A 17067-nucleotide genomic window follows, 5' to 3' on the forward strand; every position below is an offset into this window, starting at 1 on the left:
TGGTTTAATATTAATGATTTGGTTTAAATTAGTTATTTAAAATGGCAAGGACCCCCTCCACCCCCACCCCCCATCATTGGCATTATCCATTTAGTCATGTTAATTGAAAAATCCTAATTTTGCCCAAATCCACTCAGGCCCTTTTACGGGGCTAAAAGTGCTGATGATGCCATGGCCATCTGTCAGGTCTGTCATCGAGTCATCGTCATGGTGATTAAGAGAGCGCCATACTGACTTGGAGGTGTCTACACCTGTTTAAGTCACATCTATGTACAGGCAGACTTATTCTGTGACTGATCCTTCATATCGATTTTTTTCTGAAGATATGACCATAAATGTAGTCACATATACCGGTATTAACATCAAATAGATTGGATCCCTGCATATATACAGAGATGGTAAAAGCACACACTCTCTATACTATATTATATACTGTCTATATGTATAAATCCTCAACTTCTTAATTCAAGTGAAAGTAACATAGTACAGGGTCTGAATGTACTTAAAGTATAAAAATAAAAAGTATCCTAAAGTTCTTAGCCTAACTGTAATCATTCCTCCACACCTTTCTTTCATTTCACTTGCATGCTCCTTTTTCCTTTTCTTTTTCTAGTCTTTGCCCTTCATACATTTATTTCCACCTTTACTGATTGCCTGGCCCTGCCCGCCTAGTATCTCGGTTCATTTTCATTTCACTGAGATACTAGTCTGGCTCATGATAATATATCCTTCAGCCACCAGGGTGGCTTGCCAATCAGTGACAAGAGGGGATGACGATGGCTGTGATAAATGGTTGTAGCAACACCTGCAAACATCAAAAACTTGCCGTCGGAAGAATGTGTAAATTTATGTACAGCAAAGGTAGGACTAAATATAGTGTTTCCTGACTGTGGATGATGTTTGTTATCAGATTTTAAAGGTTAGAAATCCAGAGTTCTCGCAAGAGCTAAATTTGAATTTGCTCAGCGAGTGACTCTGGCGACGAGTAATGATGCTATGACCTATGCCCATGAAACCGAGCTGCACCAATCACATCGGTGTATCTGATATAGGCGGGCCAGAGGCGAGCTAAACAGATAATGACAGCGCTGCGATGTCGATGTCCGGAAACATTGGTCGTAGTGTTATCCAATTGCGTCGACGTCCTTAATCGATCAGTAAACATTGGTCGTAGTGTTATCCAATTGTGTGCAGTGATATTTTCATATGCATGCTTGGTGCCGCCCCTTGAGTTGGGCCATTTTCATTACTCGGGTCTGGTCCTTCAGGCTAAAGGTTATTAATAAATCATAAATAAATAATATACTAATAAAATAATGTTAGGAATCCCTGATCAATGTGATTGGTTAGGCTGGACCAATAACAATTTCAAAGTTAACAGAAAATGTATGCCTGTTACGATGCTAGATACATTGTGTACCAGAATTTTTTAATTCTCTCTCTGTCTATCAGTTTCTCTATGTGTATCACAGAGGCACAGATATACCTACGCATACCCACAAAATTCATAAATGGGTACTTGAAAGAGCAATGTTTCTACAGTAGATCAAAAAGAACAGGTCCAAGGCAAGGTGTCTTTTTGTTTCTCTCCCTTTGTGTCTGTCTGTCTGTCTGTCTGTCACACACACACACACACACACACACACACACACACACACTGCTATCAAGTTGTTCTCATGACTCCACCATTGTTTCCACCATGCACAGTACATCAAAAGCATAGTTGAAGGTCCAATGTGTAGTGTTCACGCAGCTTTCACACGGCGCTGCATTGCCTCGCGGAGCACTGCGGATACGGTGCTCTGCACGACGAAATGGTGAGAGATCGACTGGTTGTGGGCCTGAGAGATAAACGCTTATCAGAACAATTACAGCTGGATTCCGAACTGACGTTGGGGAAAGCCATCAACAAGGCCCGACAAAGTGAGCAGGTAAAAAAGCAGCTTGAAATGCTTAAGACAAACTTTAAAGCAGAAGCCTGCAATACTCAGCTAGATAATGTGCACACACGTCAGCGCAGCAGCTCAAGTTCAAAACAAAACAAGCAGCACAGTGGACCGACTTTTAAAAAAATGACACAGGAAAGACAACTGCAATGCAATAGATTCGGAGACACACGAGGGCATCATCCGCAGCAGTGTCCAGCGAGAGAGGCTGTGTGTAATCAATGCAGAAAAAAAGGACATTATGTTAGAGTCTGCAAAACTAGAAAGAAAATGGAAGTGAATGTAGCTGCATTGACTGAGGAGTCAGACAGCGATGAGGACGTTGCTTTCTTGGGCTCTATGTCAGAGGAGATAGGGGCCAGTCAATGGATGACAGAAATAAAAGTGGACAACCACAAGGCAGTGTTCAAAATTGACACTGGAGCAGACGTCACTGCAGTCCCAGCAAAACTGTACACACAGGGCCAGTTCAACAAGCTGTTGAGAGCAACAAAGATTCTCTATCGGCCAGGAGGAACACCTTTGAAGGTAAAAGGGAAATTTGCAGCCACTCTCAGTAAGGACAATAAAAGCACACAAGAGGAAGTTTACGTTGTGGATGGGCTACGTACGCCACTTCTTGGTGGACTAGCTGCCATGACACTCCAGCTTGTCGCCAGACTGAATGACCTCAGCCTGGATACCAAAGAGACTGTAAAAAGACAATTCCCAATGCTTTTCTCAGGACTAGGGGAAATGGAGGGGTAGTACACCATTGTCCTAAAGCCAGGGCCAAAACCTTTTTCCCTCTCCACTCCCCCACGGATATCTCTCCCACTCATGGCAAGTAAAAAGAAGAGTTGAGTCATTATGGAGCAGCAGGAGTCGTTTCAAAGGTGGAGGAGCCCACTGCATGGTGTGCACCCATGGTGGTGGTGCCCAAGCGCAACGGCAGAGTCAGAATCTGCACAGACCTCACAGAGCTGAACAAGTCAGTGATGAGAGAGAAGCATCCTCTGCCTTCAGTCGAACACACATTAGGACAGCTCGCTGGAGCCAAAGTTTTTTCTAAACTTGACGTCAACGCTGGATTCTGGCAGATCCCGTTATCCAAGTCCTCTCTCCTCACCACCTTTATAACCCCATTTGGGCGGTACTGCTATAACTGTCTTTGTTTTGGGATCTCGTTGGCTCCAGAACATTTCCAAAAGCGCATGTCTCGCATACTAGAAGGCCTTGAAGGTGTTGTGTGCCAGATGGACGATGTGCTCATCTGGGGAGCAACACAGAGAGAGCATGATGAGAGACTGAAGATGGCATTGTCACACCTGCAGGAGGCGGGTGTGACACTCAACGACAAGTGTGAGTTCTCAAAGAGTAGGATAAAGTTCCTGGGACAGGTCATCGAGGCCTCAGGCGTCAGTGCAGACCCCGACAAGGTGAGCGCCGTGAAGGCCATGACAGCGCCCACTAATGTCAGCGAGGTGAGACGCTTCCTGGGAATGACAAACCACTTGGGCAAATTTCTGCCTCACCTGGCTGAGAAAACACGTCCACTCAGAGAACTTTTGAAGAAATCGAATATGTGGGCCTGGGGTCCACAACAGCAGCATGCCTTTGAGAAGATTAAGGAAGAGTTAACTACACCGCCAGGTCTTGCTCTGTATGACCCGAATGCAGAAACACTCGTCTCAGCTGATTCATCTTCTTACGGCATGGGGGCCGTCCTTCTCCAGCGACAAGGTGAGAAAAACTGGAAGCCGGTGGCATACGCTTCCAGAGCCCTTAGCAACACTGAACAACGGTACGCTCAAATTGAAAAGGAAGCTCTAGCCACAACATGGGCCTGTGAGAGGTTTTCTGAATTCCTCATTGGAAAGACTTTCGACATAGAGACAGACCTTTCTCTAAACAAACCTTTAGTTCCTCTGCTAAGCTCAAAGAGCCTGGATGAACTGCCACCACGTATACAGCGCCTACGCATGCGACTCATGAGGTTCTCTTACAATATCTCACACGTGCCAGGCAAGGACATCTGCGACTGCAGATGTGCTCTCCAGAGCACCGGTCACTAACACAGCAGAAGGCTTACAGGAGGAAGAGGTGAACCTGTATGTAGACACAGTTATAGCAAGCTTGAAGAAAAAAGACTTAAAGAAATACAGACACATCAGGACAAAGACACCCTACTCCACACACTCAAGACATACTGCAAGGAGGGCTGGCCGGATAAATTCACCATACAAAGAGCATTTTGGCCCTATCTGCCATTCTCAGGTGAGCTAACAGTTCATGAGGGTTTGCTACTTTATGGCTGTAGAATAGTAATCCCTGCATCACTTAGAGCAGACATGCTAAATAAACTGCACGAGGGCCATCTGGGAATGACTAAATGCAGAGAGAGGGCCAAACAATCTGTATGGTGGCCAGGCCTTAGCAAAGACTTGACACAACTGATAGAGAAATGTGATGTGTGCAGTCGTGAAAGAACCAACTTCAAAGAAACGCTGCAACCCACTGAGTTCCCAGCAAGACCATGGTCCATCATCGGTGCAGACCTGTTTCAGACAGAAAACAACAGGCATTACCTGGTCTTAGTAGACTACTTTTCAAGATTCTTCGAAGTGGCCAAACTCACTCATACAACATCTGAAGCTGTGATAGAACACTGCAAATCCATCTTCGCGCGTCATGGAATACCGGATGTGGTGCGCTCAGACAACGGGCCACAATTTGCATCTGAGCACTTCAGAAAGTTGGCACAAGAGTTGAGTTTCAGTCATGTGACGTCCAGTCCTCACTTCCCACAGAGCAACGGGAGGCAGAGCGGGCCGTCAGGACGATCAAAGGTCAAAGGTCTCCTGAAGAAATCAAGTGACCCCTACATTCCCCTAATGGCCTAGCGTGCTGCTCCTCTAGCGAATGGACACAGTCCAGCCGAGCTTCTCATGGGCAGAAAAATTAGAACACCAGTTCCTGTAATTCCATCTCAGCTCAATCCCAGATGGACAGACATGGAAAATCTAAAAAGAATTGAACAAAAATACAGACAAAAGCAGAAACAAAACTACGACCGTCGACACAAAGCACGCAACATGCCACTCCTGCAACAAGGTGACCACGTGTGGGTCAAGGATATGCTTGAGAGAGGTACAGTGGTGTCTAATGCAGGTACGCCAAGGTCCTACATCATCGACACATCAAGGGGGACCCTGAGAAGAAACCGGTACCACCTCTCATCCACCCCTAAAGCACCAGCAACAACCACTGCCTTACCTGAGGTAACACCCGATGGTGCTGATCCATAGGCAGAGAGTACACCTGTCACACCTGAAATCCCATGTGACCCCGGTCAGCAGGCTTCACTGCAGGAAAGCTGTGTCTACCAGAGTGAGAGTACCTCCAGTGTACTTGAAAGACTTTGTTCGCTCATAGATATTGACATTGAAAAAAAAAAAACAAGAAGGACAGGCAATATGTGAAGTGAAATGTGTTGAATGTTGTTGAAAGATGTCAACTTTGAAAATATTCTATTGCTTAATGGTCTTAACAAAATTATTTCTAAGTTGTTGGCAGTAATAGCCTAGTTGTTGTTGACTGGTGTTAACACTTGAAATTATTTGATATTTTCAGTGACTGACAGTATGTTAGGAGTACAATTGTTAAAAGACTATTTAAGAAATGAGATTAATAGGAAGCCACATGTCTTCCTGGTTAAGGCTGTTATGTAAACACTCAAAGGAAGTGAACAACCTTTTGTTCGTTTTCAAAACATCACTATGAGTTGTATTGTTTTTCATACATTCCCAGTGAAAGCATCCTTTAGTCAGAAAGGGGGATGTAGTGTTAGTTGAAATACTTGGGTAGGAACCTTTGTATGTAACCAGGTAGGGGGAGTTCAAAAAAGTTACACAGTACTGACGATACAGTCATGTCTTCTTGTGTCTCCCAGTTAGTAGCTAATAGGCCGACTGAACACAATGTTTGTAGGTAAAGATAAAAAATGTACCTTACAGACACACACACACATACACACATTCACACACACAGAGGGAGAGAGAGATGTTTTTCCATTCTCATCATTTTGAGTTGAGGCAATTAGGCAGTTATAACATGTAAGACTAAATCAGTGATGATGGCTTCTGACATTTACAGTATATGGCTTTAATGAGAGAGCAGTTCAGTTTAAAACATCTCTAAAATACCATGCCTAAATTGCACAAACGCACTTCACTTCCCAATTGACTGACACTTTCACAATTTCTTAACAGTAACTGGGTGCAGAATAAAATGCATAGTCTGGCATGACGCGTGTGTAATAATATGCACTACAATATCATCGTGTTTCGTGCTGTGCGTGTATCTATGACGCAGATGTCAGAGATTTCCCTCCACCAGAAATATCAGCACCTAAAATTAGATATATCCAGAAAAAGCCGAGGTGTAAACGTTTCTAGGAAGGCCGATGTCACATGTGCAAGTTGTGAGTTTTACTTGCGAGGGTGGGAAGGGTACGCTTCAGACAGAATTAGGCATAAAGTAGCTTCGAGGACGATGTTCAAAGAGCGCCGCACGAAACGAATTGGCACTGCGCAATTGCGCAACAAGACGATACTTGGGGGACCTGTGGACGGCGGGGAGCGTAAGTGGAGTAAAACGTGAACGCAGTTTTTCGGACCCGGTGTTGTGCTGTGTGATTTTAAAGAACATTTTCAGCGGTAAAGTTGATGGGTCCCTCGTTTTTTCGGCAAATTAAAGGGAGGAGGCAGCCAATCGATCGCGCTCCGTTTTGCGCGACCAGGCGTCTCGCGTCTTGGAAACACATCTGCAAAGCAGCTGTGTGACCATGCATTAGGGCAATATGTGTAGGTGTGTTGAAAGTGCCGTCACCTGCCAGGGGATCTGAGAGCTGGACGCACCATGCACACAGTGGAGGTCGTGGTTTCTCTCCTGTTAGTCGTGATCATCGTGGTGTCGTTGCTGTCCAACGTTGTGGTGCTGATTTGCTTTTTGTATAACGCAGAGATTCGCAAACAGGTGCCGGGCTTGTTCATCCTCAATCTCACTTTCTGCAACCTGCTGCTCACGGTGTCCAACATGCCCCTGACTCTTGGAGGACTCATCTACAATGGTCACCCGGGCGGGCACGGATTCTGTCAGATAGTGGGATTCCTGGACACCTTTCTAACCACTAACTCGATGCTGAGTATGGCTGCTCTGAGCATAGACCGGTGGGTGGCTGTGGTTTTCCCGCTAAGCTACCACTCCAGGATCCGGCATCGGGACGCCGTGATTGCTCTCGGCTACACGTGGATTCACTCGCTGTCCTTTTCTGTAGTAGCATCGTGCCTCTCCTGGGTGGGATACCATCAACTCTACGCCTCGTGCACCCTGTGCAACACCCGAGCGAGCGGCATGAGGACCCAATTTGTCATCTACACGCTTGTTTTACACTCGGTCACGTTCCTGCTGTCTCTGGTCGTGCTCTGCGTAACGTATCTCAAAGTGCTGAAAGTGGCGAGGTTTCACTGCAAACGCATTGATGTGATCACCATGCAGACGCTGGTGCTGCTTGTGGATATCCACCCGAGGTATTTAGATTATGTTATGTACTCTTTCTCAGGGCCTTGTTGCTGTACACTGGCCATGTCTTGAAATGACCTGTAAAATAGTATTTTGTTTTTATTATTCTTATCATTATTATCAGGGTAGCTTGCATCAGTCTCAAAACACAGTCGTGTCCAAGTTTATTTGCCATTTGTAATATTTATGTGTGTGTGTGTGTGTGTGTGTGTGTGTGTGTGTGTGTGTGTGTGTGCGCGCGCATGTGCGCCAGTTCCAGAGTATTTCAATGTACTATGATTGTGTTCACAAACCTTAGATATGCTTTGACGGTTTTGAGCTATTTTATGTAAAAGCTCTACTTTGATATAGCTTTCAGAGGTAGGCTATGATTGGTTTGCATGAACTTGACAACTGAACATTATATTAGACCTTTAGATCAGACCTGATCTGTTCTCTTCATTATATCTTTAGATTAGACCTGACCTTTTCTCTCACACCTCAGTGTGCTGTCGATAGCTCAGGTGACAACACTAGCAGGAGATATTTTGGTGCACCATCAGTCTAAACATATATGTGCCTCACATATCTCTAAAGCTTGCTAGCCTTCCCAGCCAAACTTAAATTATTTGTGCTCATAATATTTCATTAATCTACTTTGTATATGCTGTATATAAATTTTGAGGATCCCAAATATCCCAGTTTGGGAGTAGTGTATAGAGTGTATAGAGTAGTATACAGACAGACTATCCCAATACAGACTAGACAACACATACACAGCTAAACCTATACACTTTCTGGTAATGTACTGACTGAGGTGTAATGGTTAATATTCCTTAATGAGCTTTTTCTTGTTTCATTCAACATTGTCTGGACCTGAGTGGCTTGCTCCTTGTTTTCAAGTGTTCATACCCCTGCAGTCTAAAATGTCCTTGTCGTGTCTGAGTGCTTGTTTCAACTGTTAATAATCTACAACTACTGTTATGAATTAGGTCACTGTTCTCAGCAACACACTGAATCATTGGTATTTCCAGACCCTTCCCCTAGCAACAAGAATAGAAGAATTTGATGGTGGAGACGATCAAGGCCTGTATGCTAGATATGCTCAGCTGCAAATGGTTCAAGCGCACATAATATCTGGAAGGCAGAATAATCAAAACACTCAATATCACGACAGCTTTGTTCAAAATGTCATTTTCACCCACCACTGATTGCACAGTCAACAGAGCTTTCTAATAACCATTTCACATAATCATAGGGCTCAAACCATATCTGGCCTATCAAACTGAGTTTGGGTGAGCGTGTAAGACTCATCCTGAGAGCTCGCACACTCACACAAAGTGTGGGAAACGACTCGTCTTCGGTCAGGTGTGCTGTAGAATGGGCCCAATTGCATGCCGTAATTGCCCACCACTCCCTGTTGCGCTGCCTATTCGTAAGGCATTCATCTCCACGTTTCCATTTAGCCAGGGGTGGGCTTTTATACTAAGGGACGCTGCCAGTCTCTCTACCCCTCACAGAGTGCAGCAGTGTGCTGGCGATGCCAATGGTAGCTTGTCTTTGCCAACCTTGTCCCACCTCCCTTCTTGTACCCCTTCCCACCCCCACCCCAACCCCCCGCAGCGTCAGGCAGCGGTGTCTGGAGGAGCAGAAGAGGCGCAGGCAGAGGGCCACAAGGAAAATCAGCACCTTCATCGGCACATTCGTGGTCTGCTTCACCCCCTATGTCATCACCAGGTAAGACTGCAGGGGCCGCATCCAGGTGGACGATGGATGGGTCCATGGCACTGAATCGCAGAGTGATTGCTGATTGACCGGAGATTGAATATTTCCATTTTGATGAACGGGGTGTCCCTGGGCCTTTTCAATCATGCCCATTTGAGTAGTGGCAGTGGGGTACTGGCTGATGTAGCTCTTTCCATGGATCTACTCTTACCTCCCTTTCACATCACTAAAAGCAGAATTCAGGAGACGTATCTTGCAGTCAGTGCAGTCCCTCAGCTAGTGATTTATAGTCTGATTGAGCATCTCAATCAGTTTTCAACAGCTACATTGTTAAGATGTAAGTGTGATGTAATGATTGTGTCTGACTGAAGGAACACAATGTACACAATAGATGAGAAAGGTTGTTTTCATTTTATTCTTATTCCTATACTTTCAAGTAACACAATGTACCTTTTCACAATTCTACCTTTTGTCCCCTTTTGTACCCATTTAGCACTAAGGGCGTATTCAATTCATCGGAGACTGACGAAAAGAATCATGTTCCTGGTCAGAATAGCATAGTTACAGTATATAGTGCAATACCAGGCATTCTGAGCACTCATCGTTATTGACAGAGACACAAGTCTACATATTGTAAATCTATGTATCATCATAATTTTAAAGTAAAATAACTACATTGTGTTGCTTAAAAGGCATTGATATATTTATATGTAATCAGCGATGTGTGTGTGTGTGTGTGTGTCTTTGCCACATCAGGGTGATGGAGTTGTTAGAGTTGTTTCCCATCAGCCCTCACTGGGGTGTGGTGTGCAAGTGTCTGGCCTACAGCAAGGCGGCGTGCGACCCCTTCGTCTACTCCCTCCTGCGTCACCAGTACAGGAAGACCTTCCACGACATCATGAACCGCCTGCTGCGGAGACGCTCACTCACCACGCGCAGGCTGGAGAACGGCAGAGCCTGGAAGAGAGAGAAGGATGACAGGACCAGAGAGGAGGAGATGAAGGAGAAGGCTGAGGAGAAAGAGGAGACAGGAGAGACGGAGAGGAAAGGCAATATGACGACAAAGAGCAATACCAAGGAACTGAGTGGCACTACAAAAGGAACAGGGTAAAAGTTTAATACACTAGAGGCAGCTCTCTCCCCTTATTTTGAACAAAAACACAATTATGTTCATAAAGAGAGAGGAAAAATAGAATGCTAAAAAGAGTTTTTATACTTTTATATTACACTCTAATAGATTTTACCAGGTTTTTTGATGTTTACATCTGAAACCTGATATCTCCTTGTATGCAGGTGATTTCATAGTATCAAAGATGGGGTTGTGTAACAATTTAGTACTATCTCACTGGAGTGATGTATGTCTTATAAAGTCTTATAAATTACCACAAAGTATTGCCATCTTGACAAGCTGCTAGTTTGTCAGAACTTTCTGACATGGCTGATTTAGCCAATGTCAGAAAGTACCAAGGAGATGGTACTTTACTTGGGGAAAATTATGGACTGAAGGATTAGATATGTAGCAGAAAACCAATAGGTTTTATGAAATATGATTCCAAGAGTCAAAGCCATATTGCTAAATTTGAAGAAAATTACACATGACCTCCAACCCCCGCCCCAAGCCCCCGCACACACAAACACATACACACACACACACACACACACACACACACACACACACACACACACACACAATATATATAATCAGTTGTTTAGAAGGAATGCTTCAAAAAATGCCATGCATTGTCTGAGCAAATGAGTGTAATTCCATGGAAAGCATAAATAAAGCTTTCATTAATAGATTTTGTTTCATTGCGGTAGTTGTCCATTTCTGAACTGGTGGGTTGTTTTTATATTATTCTGATTAAACTAATTTAAGCAACAAATCTGGGCATTCAGATTCAGCACCATACTATTGTCCCATATGGTGCAGCTTGGACCTCTGTTTGAAGGCAGAGTCACGTTGAGACAAGGCTCTGCTTGAAGGTGGAGCATATTGTTGTTACAGTATATGTTCAGGAATCCTGTGAGGGATGTTTTCTTTCTCTGAGATGTTTGTACATTGTGGTCGAGTGAAAACACAAATGTTGTGCCTTTCTGAGTGATATTGTGTTTGAAGCTGAAGCTAAGGGTATTTTCCACTTTCACTTCAAATGGATTATCAATGAAACGGGCCAAAACCCGCCTTTGGGATGTTCTGTAAAACCCAACACAAACCTCCTTATCCAGTATAAACGGTAAGCTTCCATGTTGGTGGTTCTCAATCTCATTCCCCAACATACTGTACTTGTTTCAGCTTTATGCCCCAGTGTAGAGTGACACTTTATTCTAACACGTATACTGCTGGGCATGTCCCCAGCTTGGAATTTAAATGTCAACATTTCCTTCTTTCTTTTCCCAGTAGCTTTGTGTGCGTGTGCGAGATGTAAACACAACAGTAAGTACCTCAAACTCTCACTGATGACAGCCTCTTGCAGTTTTAATATTCAGCAAGAGCAGACACTGTAGCTTTGCAAATTATATTCACAAGTTGGATGCAAATTGCCAAGTAAACTCATATCATGGTTAAGAAAACAAAAGTGTCTGGCAAGGGTATTTAATTATTTGCTGTGATATGGTGTCGATTTTGACCATTATATTCCTTACTGGAGTTGCTTAATTGTGTTGTTTGTATTTCAGTGAGTGGGTACGAACACAGGGTGATTTCTATTTGAATGTCATTAAATTTTTATAGATATATAGTTTGTTTGCACTTGGCTGATATCTGAAATGGCATATATCGGTCACACTTGCTGACGTGAAGTTAAAGAAAATCAGTAAGGGTCTTGAATACAACTTTCTGGTGATTATGTTTGTTGTGTTTAGTTTAAGCACTTTTTGGTGAAAAGTGTGAAGCCTTAGGAAAAAAAGATGTCTATATTTTTGTTACTGTAAAGGTGTGTAATATACTTATATATTTGTGACTTGAATCTAATAAAATGTAGTGCATTTTAAAATAAATCAAGATCATCCTTTTTTGCTCAGCCCGGCCTATTCCCTCTGTCATGACCACTGTCATGTTTACTTTGATCAAAGTTACATTTTCACCCATTAATTCTTAACATCGCATGATGGAACATTCCCCACACTAGACCTTCAGGGTAATTATTTTCTCAATATTCCCCTGTGCTAAAGGAGAGACAGGTCCCTGCACCTCTTGGCTTTGTGCTATCATCCACTGAGAACAAGGCTAAAGACAGCATGTGGGTGCGATAATTAGTTTGGGAAAAAAAGCTCCTTAAAACACTCCTTCCCTCCCACTGCCAGTACGTAGTTGAGGCAATGACAGCACAGTGCTTTCTCGACACCCCAGCCGCCTGAACAATGGAGAGTTGAATCCCGTTACACACCAAGGTAATTGCAAGGCCACAAGGAAAAGAGGGGAAAATAGAGAAAATGAGCAGATGTGTGTGTATTGGGGAGTGGAGGAGAGAGGTGAAAGAGAAGGCAGCTCTATGCCCGAGCCACTGAACAGCCAGTTATGACAGCCATGAGGAATACTAGGTATTTAATTACCACAAACCCCAGAAAGGCGAGAAAAACGGCCTTGTTAGGTGGTCTTGGGTGTGCGTCTTGCATTTCACACAACCTACTCTTAGTAGTCTTTTTTTTTCTGCCTGGACCTCCCAGGAATATATGGAAGATGTGCGACTGTGTGTGCGTGTGTGTGAGTGTGAATGTGTAGCTGAAGAAATGAATTCACAGGACATGTCAAAGCCTTGGCTGAAGTACAGTACATACTTAGTGAAGACTTCCCTAAGATGCAGACGTCGCTCCATGACAGAATGTAAGATAAACAGTGTTTTTGTCACCAAACATTTAATTACCTTCTCCTTTTGTTGAAAACACAACCCCCTATCTAATTTTAGATGTTGAAAAAAATGTTTTTAATTATAGCCTAAAACAAACAACCCAAACAGTATCTCCAAAATGCAATACACATCTCTAAGGTTACTACACCTATAGGGATCTACAAATATAGCATTATGAAATGAATAAGAAATTTTGTTTGCTAAGAAAATGAGAATGCTGAAATATTTTTGGTATCCATGTACCGTGTCAGATGCTTTGTGGAACGCAGTGAAACACTAAAGCATTGTAGAGCACCTAGTGTCTCACAACACTGCCAAAATACAAGCAGTGGGGAGAGCAGATGAAAGTGGGACAGGGATGACTTTGTTGGGAGCTTGATGCAGAAGCTGCTGTTGCAGCAGAGGAGCTCAGGCAGATGCCCTGAACACTCTCAGTGGTGCCAGACATCACCATCAGCCCTCATCACTACTATCAGAGATGCTCACAGCTCCTCACACACACACACACACACACACACACAAATATGCATGGGCACACATGCACACATGAACACATACTGTACTCACCCACAAACATACACACACACACACACACACACACACACACACACACACACACACACACACACACACACACACAAATATGCATGGGCACACATGCACACATGAACACATACTGTACTCACCCACAAACATACACACACACACACACACACATACCTCTGTCTGTTAGGAAAAATTGATCAAAGATAAAACCACAAAACCAAACTCATTGCAGAAAACCAAACTCAAGCTGGAATTAATCCATACTTATTATGTATTCCCTGTTTACTTCAGTCTGTGTAGCATTTGTGGCAAATATATTTTTTTGCGTTATTTGTAACACACTCAAATCTGTAACTGATTGCTTAATATTGATTACCGTCTAGTCAGGAGGATTGTCTCTCTTTATCACAAACGGTTATAACACCTGCAGTGGGGAGGAGAACTCAAGGACTTGTCTTAGTGACTCACCCTCTCAAATCACGTCTGTGAGGTCAATGCAACCTTCAGTGCCAACAAAAGAAGGCACTGGACTGAACATAGGCACTATTTCACAGCCACAAAAGAACTGAAAATTGGATTGAAGTCCAATAATGATTATAGAGGAAGTGCCAGACGAGGTGTGCATGTGTGTCTGTGTGTGTTTGCGAGTGTGTGTTTGTCTGTGTGTGCATGTAGGGGAGGTAATTTATTTGGGTACCCCTCCCCTAACACAGACACTCAGCTGGCACATTAATGTACCAGCTGCCTACCAATAAACTCACTCCCATCCAGGTCACGGAACCAATGTAACCTGCATTGTGTTGACCCCACGGTTCAGCCCCGCACTTGCCCAGACTTGAATCCACTTTCAGCACTTCCGATTGGGAGGCGAGCGCGTTAGCAAGTGAGCTTAAGTTCAATAACGATTATAGAGAAAGTGCCAGACCATGGGTGCAAGTTTGACAGCACATTTGGCGGACAGTGCATGTGCGAAGTCAGACGCACAAAGTGGGCTGAGTCAGGCCGAAGTTAATTATCAACAGATAGATAGATAGATCAGAATTGAACACTGGTTGCACGTGATTGGTTTATTCAATTTCACTTCACCGGAGAGATCTCACCCATTTCAGAGTCCCCACCTTGACGTAGCTTCCCGCTAACTATATCACCACTGCCGACGCCCTCGGGCCCCATGTGTGCATGTGTGATTACTGCCATTATATGTTGCAAAAGACATACATTAATCCAGATCAAACATTTACACTTTTGTCAATCATTTCAATAAGTGCCTGACAGAAAACGCCAATGGCAAATTTTGATTTACTGTATATACCAAATTCAGATACACCATGTTTGTTTAATTTTACAGGGAGCAAAACCCAGGGGTGCTAGAATCTCTTAGCACGTCTTTCAACATACTATAAAATACCCAGCAACATGATCAAATGAGTGGCTTTAGAGATTTTATCACCAGTTTCCCTCTTCTAAGGCTACTATTATAGTCTTGGCTAATATTATAGTTTCAGACTAATTAACTTATTGACAGTTTCTAGTCTTAGATAAAAAAACAAAAAAAAACAGATTTCGTTTCTGATTTTGTTTGTTATTGGTTTTACACCTGACAGCTCAACTCTTCACTATTAGCTCCCTGTTGGCAACTCAGTTACCTGATGGGCTATGCTGATCAGGCTATGCTGGGCAAGGTTGCTAACCTAGGGTGCATTTCCCAAAACCATAGCTGCTAACCTGTTAGCAACTTAGTTGGTTGGCAATGGGAAATTTCATTGCAACCAACAAAGTTGCTAACTTAGTTAGCAGCTATGGCTTTGGGAAACGCGCCACTGTGTAGTATTAAATTGTTTTCCGTGAGATGGACACATTAACACAAAATTTTAAAGAAATTCTGGGTGCACGATAATGTTTACATGATATACACTTGTTGTAGTGAGAACATTTATTTTGAAACAATTGGGCAGAGGAAATAGTAGTCTTAAGAGAGCCAGATTGTATGCTTAAAGCCTGAGACAGAGTATATAGTTTAAAAGTTGAATGTAGATAGTGTAATGGATGTTGATAGACAGAAAGTTGAATGGATGTTGCTAGGCAGATTGTTTAATGGATGTTGATGTATAGTTTAATGGGTGGATGAGTGAATGGTTTGAAGAGGATGAATGGATAGAAAGTTGGATGGAATGTGCCTTATATCCTTGTAGAATGGAGAGACACAGAGAGAGTTGGCCTATAGAGAGTTGGCAATAATAAGAGACATTTTTTGTCTGTGTGTTTTTCCTCCATATGAAGGCAGTTATATATATATATATATATATATATATATATACATACATACATATACATATACACACACACACACACACACACACACACACACACATATATATATATATATATATATATATATCAGGGGCCACAGGCTTATCTCCCAGTGTCTTCCCCACTCCTGCATTTGACAGCCCCCCGAGAGACGCCCTGACAGGTCGTACAAATAACAGGCCGATTCAAGAGCATCACCTATGGAGCATCTGTCATTAGCCAACCTGTCAAACCAGGCCCTGCTTATCCACAGGAGGCCACAACTGAGTCACACCTCCCCTAGTGATCAACCTCCCCCCTCCCCCGGCACACACACACACACCCGTGCCAACTCAAAAGGGGTCCCACCACGGTAACCGTGGAGACGGTTGCCACTGACATTCTCTTCCACATCGTCGCAAGAAAAAAAATGAGCTCAGAAGTGGGCTGTTGGGAGGAAAGGGGAATCGGGGAGGAGGGGGAGGAGGGGTGGGGCAGAAGCTGTCGGGATGGTGGTATTGCATATGGAATGGCGTCAGTGCCATCCACTCACAAGCTGGGAGGCAGATGAATGGATAAGGTGGGAGGTCTGAGAAAATGGCACCAGGAAAGACAAGATAAATGTAGGATGAGGAATATCCGAGCTGTAAAGAGCTGGAGATGGAGCATAGAAACATAGAGGGATTTATTCAAAGAATATTACAAAAGTTGTGAGTAAACATTATTTCACTGACAGTAGGTCAAGAGGTGAAGATTGTGTTTTTTGAGTTATTGCTGTTTCATTGCTGTCATTAAAACCATAATAACTTCAATTTGAGTCTCAATTTGGTATGACAAAAAACGTAGGTGGAAAAAACTGTGAACAAAGCCTTGTGTGCAGATGGTTTCACTCCTTTATTTTTTCTGAGGCTGATGAAAGCTGCCCTTTGTAGAGATTTCATTAACATTGAGATGACCACCACTTCATCCCAAAAGTCTCCATGGTGATCTGAAAAGGCCAGCATGACAGGGTCATTGCACAGCGAGCCATCTCAGCCATCAATATGATTTAAGCAGACAAGCCCTTCGATTAGGGAAAAAAACAGAAACATTTCTGATAGCTTGACACAAAGCCGTGGGGATCTCCACAGCATTACATTGGATTACTGCTACATTTTTCCACTGTATTCGCA

At 43.4% G+C, this 17067-nt stretch overlaps 1 protein-coding gene across 1 annotated transcript; it reads left to right on the forward strand.

The window, feature by feature from the left end:
- Positions 1-6296: 6296 nt before the first annotated feature.
- gpr26 (G protein-coupled receptor 26) lies at positions 6297-12190 on the forward strand. Its single transcript, XM_048268968.1, has 3 exons — positions 6297-7516; positions 9111-9224; positions 9969-12190. Exons 1-3 carry the CDS (start codon positions 6846-6848, stop codon positions 10321-10323), a joined length of 1140 nt encoding a protein of 379 aa, XP_048124925.1. The 5' UTR covers positions 6297-6845; the 3' UTR covers positions 10324-12190.
- The last annotated feature ends 4877 nt before the right edge of the window (positions 12191-17067 follow it).

This window comes from Alosa alosa, chromosome 18 (assembly GCF_017589495.1).
Source record: "Alosa alosa isolate M-15738 ecotype Scorff River chromosome 18, AALO_Geno_1.1, whole genome shotgun sequence".
Lineage (NCBI taxonomy): Eukaryota > Metazoa > Chordata > Actinopteri > Clupeiformes > Clupeidae > Alosa > Alosa alosa.

Bases quoted from the DNA above. Each gene is read 5' to 3' on its own strand.
- gpr26 (XM_048268968.1), top strand. From the start codon at position 6,846: ATGCACACAGTGGAGGTCGTGGTTTCTCTCCTGTTAGTCGTGATCATC. The intron at 7,517-9,110 runs GTATTTAGATTA...AACCCCCCGCAG, and splicing joins CTTGTGGATATCCACCCGAG to CGTCAGGCAGCGGTGTCTGG. The intron at 9,225-9,968 runs GTAAGACTGCAG...TTGCCACATCAG, and splicing joins ACCCCCTATGTCATCACCAG to GGTGATGGAGTTGTTAGAGT.